The sequence below is a fragment of the Myotis brandtii genome, unplaced genomic scaffold, assembly GCF_000412655.1.
Source record: "Myotis brandtii unplaced genomic scaffold, ASM41265v1 scaffold305, whole genome shotgun sequence".
NCBI lineage: Eukaryota > Metazoa > Chordata > Mammalia > Chiroptera > Vespertilionidae > Myotis > Myotis brandtii.
This window is the reverse complement of record NW_005361652.1, coordinates 3,588,614-3,599,617: the sequence shown is the minus strand read 5'-3', so window position 1 is coordinate 3,599,617 and position 11,004 is coordinate 3,588,614. Positions and strand designations below refer to the sequence as shown.

Here is an 11,004-nt window from a genome sequence, read left to right as displayed (position 1 = left end):
CCTATGATGACAATTTTATTTTTAAAGTATATGTATATATTTTTCATAGTAAAACTATATAGGGCTTCAAACCTTCAAACCTGCTAGTAATGGTAATTTCTGGATGGTAGTATTTATTATAGATTAGTTTTATTTGCATCCTTATAATTTTTGTGTTTTCCAATGAAAAACATGCACTACTTGTGTAATTGGCAAAAATGAAAATGTTAATATAAAAAGAGGTCTGAAAACAAGCCTTTGTAGTTTCATTCTTATAGCGCATTCTTAGCAATACTTCATTTTTACCTGAGGTACTAACTCTTTTATGTTGGTGTTGGATCAGAGGGGAGCCACCTTTTAAACTATTCTTTGGGGAATTTATTTGGGGATGAGGAGTTATGTAATATCTAGGGAATTTGACTACAAGAAAGTGTCCATAAATTTTTGCACCTTCATCATCTATAGTAATTCCCATCATCTGTAGTAATTCCCAATGTTTGGACCATAGACCCCTGAGTGGAGGGAAGGGTGTTTAATGCAAGGAGTCTACAGATCAGATCTTTAAATGAATAAGTGTTGCCCTGGCTGGTTTGTTCAGTGTTTAGAGCATCAGCCCACAGACCGAAGGGTCTCAGGTTCGATTCCTGGCCAAGGGCATATATCTCGGTTGCAGTTTTGTTCCTGGTCCCTCTAGTGGCATGTGCGGGAGGCTACCAATTGATGTGTCTCTCTCATGCCAATGTTTCTCTCTCTCCCCCTCCTCTCCCTCTCTTTCCCTCTCTCTAAAAATTTAATGGAAAAAATATTTTTGGGTGAGGAATAATAATAGTAATAATAATGCTATCATTTTAAAAAATAGATGTGTTTTTTCTCACTCTGTATGTACTTAAAATACAGCTACTATTGTAGATATGAGTGGGTGAAGTGTGATTTTTTTAAGCTTAAGAAGGGACTCTTTCTTATACTGAAAGTGTTGGGTACCACTGAAATAGAGACTAAAAATGATGGTTATTGAATCATCAGCATAAGGAATTAAATACGCTTACTTCCTGTCCTTTGGGATCAGGGTTCGCATGTCTTTGCCCAGCACTTTTATCATTTGCAAACATTGTCTTTGCTACCCATTCTCATTACATTGGTGTATAGTCACTAAGCTGTCAATTGGTTTAAGCATCTAATTTTTTCACTCATATCTTCCTTTTATAAGCTTACTGACTAACATATAAAGCTGACTGTGTCTCAAGCATAGCTTATTATGGAACACTGCTCTCACCCCCACCACACCAAATTTGCTCCTTCTCTCTCTTACTATCAACAACATTATCCACCCAGCTCCCAAATTAGAAACCTTTGTCTTCTTCACTTCCCTCACCCTTCACTTTACATCCAATTGATCCCAGAGCCCAATGTATTTAATCTCTTCAGTATATCTCAAAGCCATGCTCTCTGTTTCATCCTCACCACAACTGCCTGCCTATTGTAACAGCTTCTCAATGGGTTCTTTCCCTGGGAGAATCACTTCACAAGGCAGCCAGAGGCTCTCTCTAAAATGCAAATCTGGTCATGTCATTCCCTGGCTTAAAGTCTTCAGTGCCTCCCTGTTGTCTACAAGACAAAGCCTAGAAGCCTCTGCTTGTCATTCAAGGCACGGCCCAATCTGGCCACAGCCTCATTTTCCAACCTCATCAGCTACTTCCCATAAGGCACCTGCCTTGTATTCTGATCACATCATACATTTTATTTTCATGCTGTTTAGGATGTTCTTTTTGTTTTATTTTCTCTGTCTAATGACAATCCAACTTCTATTTCTTGACTCACCTCAAGTATATTTCCTCTAGGAGAGACTGTTCCTGACCTGACCAGGTAGAACTCACCTCATCTATCCCTTCACTCCATCCCATCAATACTTCTACTATTATTATTATTATTTTGGTCAGATTGTTTTTTTAATACTTCTATTATTAATGCAAGTTACATTTTATGGCCTGATTTTCCCCACATCTGTTCTTTCTGTATGTAAACTCCTCATGGGGCAGGCACCATGTCTTTTTCATCTCTGTGCCTCCTAACTCTAGCCATACTGAACTTTATAATTATAATTATACTTTGAACATGTTAAGGTTTTTTTGCACAGATGGATCCCTCTGGTGAGACTGCCCTTCTCCCTTTCTCCCCTTCTCTGCAAAGGCAAACATCTACTCATCCTTCAAGACTCACCTCATGGACGGACCCGGAGAGTATTATACTAAGTGAAATAAGCCAGTCAGAGAAAGGCAAGCACCATATTATTTCACTTATTTAGGGGAATCTAATGAACCAAATAAACAAACAAAATAGAAACAGACTCAAAGAAGAAAGAACGACAGCTGTTAGAGGGGAGGGGGGTTGGGGAGCTGGGCGAAAAAGGTGAAGGGATTAAGAAAAGAAAACTCATAGACACAGATAACAGTATGGTAATTACCAGAGGAAAAAGGGGGTGGGGGGGTAGGAGAGGGGAAAGGGGGACAAATGCTGATGGAAGGAAACGATTTGGAGTGGTGAACACACAATACAATATACAGGTGATATATTATAGAATTGTACCCCTGAAACCTATATAATTTGATTAACCAATGTCACCCCAATAAAATCAATAAAAATATTTTATTTATTTTTTTAATCCTCACCAGAGGATATTTTTCTATTGATTTTTTAGAGAGAGTGGAAGAGAGAGGGAAAGACAGAGAGAAATACATTGATTGGTTGCCTCCTGCACATGCCCCGACCAGGGTCCAGGCCAGGGAGGAGCCTGCAACCAAGGTACATGCCCTTGACCGGAATTGAACCTGGGACCCTTCAGTCTGCAGGCTGACACTCTATCCACTGGGCCACACTGGCTAGGGCTAAAAATATATTTTAAGAAAAGATTCACCTCAAACAGTCTTTCTGATATCTTTGCATGTTCTTAGATAGAATTAATAGTTTTCCACTGTGTTCTCTCCTAGCCTTCTGGTCAAATTTTAATTATAGCACTTGCCACAAAGCAGTTTATTATAATTATCAACTTACATGGCTGCCTCCTACCCTACCCCCATCCCTAGGCTGTGAGATGTCAGACAGCAAATCATCTTTGTATTTCTAGCACAAAATATAATGGATAAACAATAAATACTTCCTTGATCAATAATTAGACAAAGTCTTTTATGGTACATGGTTACCTGGAAAAAGCTATTGGGTAGGTCAGTAAGCTTTGAAAACTCATTAATACAACTGATGGAAGCACTTCTAGGTAAGAGCTGGATTGATGGATTGATAGGGCTTTTCTAGGTCTTGACTAAATCTTCCCTTGTTTTTCTTCCAGGTGCTTATGATCAACGGTGGGTGCACTGCCCATCCTCACCCCCCACTCATGAGCCTTGGTTCTGATGCAACCTATGGTCATGCAGGGATGCCCTTACACCTTCCCACGATGTCATGAATGGCCAGCCACTGACCATTTCCATCATAGCAACAGCCTCCGAAGTATCTGCCCCCAGCTTCAGGTAAGAAGCCAGTAGCAAAAGGAGAAAAAATGAATACAAGATCTGTATATGTTCTTGTGGGTGTCCATGCTTCCTAAAGCTCAGAGGCACTCTTCATATACATGAAACCCCTTGGATAGCACATGGCCTCCTTCTGGCCTGTCCCTTGTCATTCATGAGGCATTTTAGGGGAGGGAGGATTGGGCATGGAAATGTACTGGGCTGGGCAAGCCAAAGCCCACAATGGCTGAGGGGACTGGTTTCATGTTAACTACCAAGGGGCGTTCCAGAAGACCGTATTCGTACAGGGCACAGTCTAGAACAAGCCAGGACCTTCCTTTGCCTTGGCTTCTCTGTGGCATACCTCATATTCTGCACCTCCTTCCATTTGCTCCTCTCAAGTACCTAGCCTTACTTGAAACTCCTGGCTCAGCCCCACTAAAAATCCCCTGTGCCTGATACCTGCTTCTTCTCTCTCCTCCCGTAGGAGTGTAGTTGTGGTACTGTGCGTGCCTGCTTGTGTATGTTGGTAGGTAGGCAGACAATGTGTGAGAGGCAGTAATCCTGAAGAGGGCAGCCAGAGAGGCCCATGGGAAAATTGAACTGACAAGGGAGAAGCATAAGCATATTTTGGCTTACCCTACAGTGCTTTGGGGTCCAGAGGCCAAGAGGGTGTAAGAAAATACTATGTCTCCTAGTTTCTCACAGGTGGGCTGCTGTGCTAAAGCATTGCTGGGGGTACAGACAGCAGATGAATATACAGGGAGAAGGAAGGAAGGAAGGTGGTGGAAATGGAGAATGTGAGTGCTGGGGAGCCCATTTTGGGGGAGAATAGTGAGGGAGAGTCAAAGTCCAGAGAGGCATAAGATCCAGGTTCTCCTGAGCTATTTTCTCCACATCTAGCCAGAGAGAAAGTGCTACATCTAACATGTTCTCAAAGTCAGTGTCAACTTAGAGTCCCTCAGTGCACCTACCTCTTCCCCAGAGTGGGACTTTCATAGGATCAAGGGATTGAGAAGCCTGGGCCCTTTCAAAAGATTTGCCCTGTTCATTGTCTTCCCCCTTCAAGCTTCACAGCCTAGGCACAGGGACCTGAGGGCTTCATTTTATGATTGACAATGGTGAGACCACCTTTTCTCCTCTGCCACTGTCCAGTCACTTCTCTTCCTTCCCGATGGCCCTGACTTTGTCTTAAAGTTTCAAGAGATGAGGAAAGAGCCCTGTGGGGAGTGGGGTTGAGAAGCAAATATCTTGGCCAGCTGTAGGAGGCCATTGATAGGGAAAGAAGACAATTATTGTTCATTACTTACCTATTGTTTGCCTGTCTCTGCTACATGGACTTGTGAGTATAAGGGGGAACTAGGAGGGGAGGACAGGGTGAAGGAACATAGTAAGAGAGCCAAGTAGGGGGTTAGTAGACTAAGAAGAAGGCTAGAGGGAATGAAAGGCTAACATGGGTGGAGCCAGCTCATTGTAGGCACTTCCTACAGTACCAGGAGAAGTTGGTTGTGGCTGGGTCACAAGGGACCATTTCTAACTCTGGGGCATTCCAAGTCCAGGAGAATCTGCAAGACTGGATTGAGCCCAATTATCCCAGCATAAGCAAAGCCGTGACCTGGAACGAGAGCCACTCTCCATGCTTAGCCTACCATCAATTGCCATCCCCCATCCATCCCAGACTCTCAGAAAGGGTCAGGCAGCTGCTCCAAGTATTCCTGTAGGTGGGCCTCAGCATGGAAACAATGTAGAACTGTGGAAAGCCCAGAAGACTCTGTGGGAGATAAATAAGGATGGGAACAGAACCCTTTTTGGTAAAAATGAAGTGTTTCCCTTAGTGCTGAGGGGTGGGAGTCCAGCTTGGGAATGTTAACCTTTCCCCAGGCAAGTCTGCTGGAAAAGGAGGGTGTTCACATACAGAAGGGACCCTGCCTGTCAGGCCAGTGGCCCAGGGCAGCACAGGCAGGGCACAAGAGACTCTCTAGAACTGGGTCCCTACATAGAGCTGCTCACTGCCATTTTGCCCTTTCCTTCCCCTGCAGAGGTTCAAGGCTGTCCATAGACCATCCATTTCCCTCTGGCCTTAGAGTGTGGTGGGATGTCTGGGGGGGTATGACTTTCCTCCTACCCATCTCTGCATTCCAAAGGCAGGGCAGAGCACCCCCATGTTTTCACAGTGGGCTCAGATGAATCTTCTGCTGCCCAACAACCTGATCCTGCTACCCCACGGCTCTGTCCCCAGTTGTGACACACATATTCCTCACTGCCTCTGAGGACACTTACTTCGTCAAAGACAAGGCTTATTTCCAAGCCCATCCTCCTAGCAGACCTTTGGGAAATTGCTTATCAGAGAGGTTTGTCACCAAAGTGGTCTGATCCTTTCCTCCACCTCAGGGGAGAGATGGGCCTGGAAGCAGCGTGAATCCTTTGTGTCTTCCACAGCAAATGAAAATAAGTCAGCAGGCACTACTCTCTGCATGCCCCTCCTCAGCACCATGGAATGCCCAGTCCCACTCCTGCCATCCTTGCCAGCTTGGGAGGGCCCTCCTGGCCCCGGTGTGGCGGGCCCAGTTGGGAGTGAGCCGGAATTCCCTAGGGACAAAGCTCTGATTCACCGGCTGAGCCCTTACATAGCCGCCCCCTCAAGATTCCTGGGGGGTCAGTAAACAAACAGGGTGACAGCTCCCACCTCTGGCCTGGCGAAGCTCTGCCTGCCCTCTCTGCCGGAGCCTGCTCAGAGCCTATCAAGACTGCCTGTGGCTCACCAGGCATTGGGTCTGGATTCGTGCTGAGGGATAATCATGGAGCTGCTCCATCCTGCAACGGAGTCCTTGCAGCACAGGTAGTGTCAGCTCTTTGGGATGCAGGGTGACTGAGTTAAGAGTTTTGCCCCAGAACCTGGCTGCTCCCTCAGTTCCCTATTAGTATGTGGCTGCAAGCTGTGGTTTTAATGGTATGGTTGGTTTTCTAAATTGCCTGGAGAGTCTTGTGTGGGAAAGAAGTCTTGGGGGGAAGGAAACTAGACAATCTCAGCCACAAATGGGACCGTATTCTTTCCAGAGAAGGCAAGCAGGTGGACAGGCAGGCAGTGGGTTTCCCGGGGCTTGGGTGAAGAGGCTAAGCTGAGATTTCCTCCTCCACACCCCCCCTTCCTCCACCCCTACTGCCCCCCTTGTTGAGCAGTCTTGACATTGTGTTGGAGGCAGCTAACTTCTTAGGGCTATTTGGCATAACCCCATTCATCCAAACCCTACATTACCCCAAAGAGTGAGCAAGTGATGGGCTGTGGGCTTGGGTGCCCGAGATTTTGGCAGGCTCCATGGCTGATCCTCTTAGCTGCCCACTCTGGTCTGAGCTTTCTTTTCCAGAGGTTGGGTAAAGGATAGGACCCTGAAATAGGAGCTTACAGCTCATCTTTATTTCTGTGGTTGGCAGCATTTGGGGAAATTCTGAGCAGCTCTTACCTAATGCAAGGACTTCCAGGTTCACACCTGGGCAGTAGTCCTGGCAGAATTTACAATAATAAGAGTAATACTATAGTAATCAGCAGCCATATGTGACTGACCTGTAACAAGAGTGGACCTTGCAATGAACAGAGTCACCGAGTCTTTCTTTATCTCACCCCCAAACATACCCTGGAACAAGCCCTTATCTTTCCTTGTTCACACCTGTCCCACCCTTGTCTTCCTACAGACCAGGGTGAGGCACACTCCAGGGGTCACAGGATGTCTGTATTTCTGTCCAGGTTAGAGCTGCTGCCATCTCCCCTGTACCTCCTCAGGATGGTGCTGGGGTTTTCTGCCTAAGCACAAAGCTGTTAAATGGGTCTGTTGGTACCTCTGGACCCCTGGAACCATCAGCCATGAATCTGTGTTGGAATGAAATCAAGAAGAAGTCTCACAACCTCCGGTAAGGCCTGCTCCCTACAAACAGGGGCCGTAGGAACCTGGCTTGGACAGTGTTGGGCTCCTTTTACTGCTGCAGCCTGTCATTCTCCTCTCAGCCTGTACCTCACCCTTTCATTAGCCTAACTGTCTCCTTCTCCTCCCTTTCCTTCTCTGGCACTGGAGGAAAAACCTGGGTCAGAAATCAGGAGACTTGGATTTGAGCCTCAGGTTTAAGTAGTTGTGTCACCTTGGCTGAGTGGTTTTAGTTATCTGAATTTTAGCTTCCATTTGTTTGGATTATTTTTAAGGAAAAAAATGGGTGAAGGAATAATACCTGTCCTACCTACCTCACAGTGTTGTCATGAGAATTCAACTAAGATATGAAAATGCTTGCTAAACTTAAAAGCACTGATATATAAATGAAGGATATGATTATTTCCTCCTCCTCCTCTTTGCATACCTGTTCTCCATCTTGGTAGATCTCATCTGCTCTCTCTCCCATTCTTTCATCCCTCTTTTCCAGGAGTAGGGAACCTTTTATCTGCCAAGGGCTATTTGAATATTTATTTGTGGGCCATACAAAATTATCAGCTTAAAAAATTAGCCTGCTATATTGGTCAAACATTTAATTAACTCACCCCTAATGCCTTGGCAGGGCCAGACCAAATTATTTTGAGGGCCTTATACGGTCCTCAGGCCGGATGTTCCCCACCCTTGCTCTATTCCCATCCATTCGTTATTAACCCACCTAGTGCTCTGCAAACTGAGGACAATTCAGTAAGAGCTAGAAGGCAATTTCTATATCAGTTGTTCCTTTTTTCCCTACCCCTACTGTATCCCCCACCCCACACTTTTCTTCTCCACACTATATCATCAAAGCCCAAACCTGTAGTTTCTGGTAAGCTCTAGTAGGGATGAGGCAGTGTGGAGAAATTGAAAAAAATGCAGGCTCTGGAGTCAGATAAAACTAAATTCAAATTAAAACTCTATTAGTGACTTAACTATGTGATCTTGAGTAAATTACTTAACCTCTCTGGGCAATACTGTAGTAGTGCCTACCTAATAAAGTTGCTCTGAGAATTAGTGGAAACAAAAATTTAGGGAAAGGGCTTGGCCCAGGTAATAAGGAGGCAATGCATCATTATTGCTGCCAGCTAAGGGGAATGGACTCGATAACTGCACACAGCCTAGGCTGGCCTCCAGCTTCCTACCACCTGGACCTCAGCTCATGGTTCATTTGTGGGGGAAGGCTGACAGATGATTATACAGTGCACATTTTTAATATGCCATATGTTATACCTCTGGCCTATGTGGCTATTATTCTTTGGGACCCTTGGACCTCTTTTATTTGTATGCATCCTTGCACATGTGAGTGCCTACACTCAACCCCCTGACTTGCCCTTCCCACTTATTGCATCCTTCCCTGCTCAGAGAACAGGCTCCAAAAAGCCTCTGTGGATGAGCAGTTGGCATGAGTTGAGTTCCTCTAGGGCAGTGGTCGACAAACTGCGACTCGCGAGCCACATGCGGCTCTTTGGCCCCTTGAGTGTGGCTCTTCCACAAAATACCACATGCGGGCGCGCATGTACAGTGCGACTGAAACTTCGTGGCACATGCGCAGAAGTCGGTATTTTGTGGAAGAGCCACACTCAAGGGGCCAAAGAGCCACATGTGGCTCGCGAGCTGCAGTTTGCCGACCACTGTTCTAGGGCAAGAGGGCAAAAAGACAGCTGTCACTTCCAATGCCCTTCCCAGTTTTCTGCCTTTCTTAGCCTGATGCTGGGCATGTGACTGATTTAACTGATGTCCACAAAGTGACAGGTTAAACCACTTAAGTTTGGGATACCTCCCCACACATGGTCCTACCCACTGGTTTTAGCAGTGAGCTCTATGTGGAGCTGCCTCTGTGGGTGGGTAAGAGGGAGGGCTCTGGACCTCCTCCTACTTCAACCAGAGTAACAACCTTTTAATCTGTGTGTGTGTGTGTGTGTGTATGTGTGTGTGTGTATATATATATATATAAATGTTCCAAATAAGTGTTTGTTTGGGGGAAAATGTTTTGCCACTTAAAAACAAGACTGAAAGTCATTGGTCTTACCCATTGTGCGCAGTGCTCGCCTAGAGGCCTTCTCAGACCACAGTGGAAAGCTTCAGCTCTCTCTCCAAGAGATTATTGACTGGATCAGCCAAAAGGATGAGGAATTGTCAGCTCAGCTGCCCCTACAAGGGGATGTGGCCCTGGTGCAACAGGAAAAGGAGACACATGCGGTAGGTTCAAATTATGGAGGCCATGGTGTGTGCCTCTCGTGAAGGGATTGCTTCTACAGTACCCTGTCAGAAGGACACCCAGTCTCCGCTTACATACTTAAAGTAACAGGAAGTTGCATGCCGGTCCTAAAGACCTGTGAATGGCACTCCACAGAGAAACTCAAATCTTTCCTCTCTCTTTCTCCTGTCAAATATTGGCCTCCCTTAAAATCGTGCCATGATTTTTAGTGGAGCCGTGGAAAATAAACCTAATATAACATAAATTGAAAAAACATAGGATACAAAAACATATACAGGTGGATCTCAATTGTATAAAATATATATAGATGTTAGTACATGTATGCAAACATATAAAAACATAAGAAGGAAGTATATCAAAATATCCATAATGGTTAACAACTCTAGATTATGAAATTGGAGTTCTTTTTAATTTTTTTATACTTTTCTGAAACTTCTAAGATTTCTGTGACATATATTACCTTTATAATCAGAAAATAGCAACAGATTTCTAAAAATATATACAGATACACTGAAAGAAATGATAATTATGTGACATGACAGATGTTAGCTAATGCTACAATGGCAACATATTGCAATATAAATGTATCAAATAAATATGTTAATACCTTAAACTTACACAATATCATATGTCAATTATATCGCAATTAAAAATACATACAAAATGGAATATAACACAGCAAGAAAATAAACTATAATTTTGTGTCACAACATGGATGAATATTAAAGTCAGTATGTTGATTGAAACAAAAGATACAAAAAAGCCCTAACCGGTTTGGCTCAGTGGATAGAGCGTCGGCCTGCAGACTGAAAGGTCCCAGGTTCGATTCCGGTCAAGGGCATGTACCTTGGTTGCGGGCACATCCCCAGTAGGAGGTGTGCAGGAGGCAGCTGATCGATGTTCCTCTCTCATCGATGTTTCTAACTCTCTATCCCTCTCCCTTCCTCTCTGTGAAAAATCAATAAAATATAAAAAAAAAAAAAACAAAAAACAAAAAAAAAAACAAAAGATACAAAAAGAGGATATACTGTATGATTCCTTTTATATAAAGTTCAAAAATGGAAAAACTAATCAGTGGAATTACAAGACAAAATAGTGGTTACCCAACGGAGGTTGGGGGTGGGGTGGGGAGTATAAGATAGTGACCAGAAAGGGCCATGAGGGGCTCTTCTGGGATGCTAGTGGAGTTCTGTTTCTTGATCTCAGTACTAGTTATAGGGATGGAATCACTTAATGGAAATTCATTGAGATGTGCACTTTTGGTTTTTTTACTTTTCTCTATGTATACTTCAATAAAAAGTTAATTAAAATCAATGTAATCTTGCTCATTCTGGTTTTGATTTATCTAAGCCCC

At 44.3% G+C, this 11,004-nt stretch overlaps 1 protein-coding gene across 2 annotated transcripts in view; it reads left to right on the top strand.

Annotated features, from left to right (window-relative positions):
• Positions 1–11,004, top strand: part of DRP2 (dystrophin related protein 2) — a 42,280-nt gene that overhangs the window by 10,150 nt on the left and 21,126 nt on the right. The window contains exons 2-4 of one of the 2 annotated variants that reach the window (XM_014542613.1): positions 3,320–3,500; positions 7,222–7,385; positions 9,475–9,631. In XM_014542613.1, the coding sequence (XP_014398099.1) occupies positions 3,384–3,500; positions 7,222–7,385; positions 9,475–9,631 (438 nt within the window). In that variant the 5' untranslated portion in view covers positions 3,320–3,383. Of the gene's footprint in view, positions 1–3,319; positions 3,501–6,192; positions 6,319–7,221; positions 7,386–9,474; positions 9,632–11,004 lie in introns of those variants that run through there. The other variant, XM_014542614.1, reaches the window with a different exon arrangement.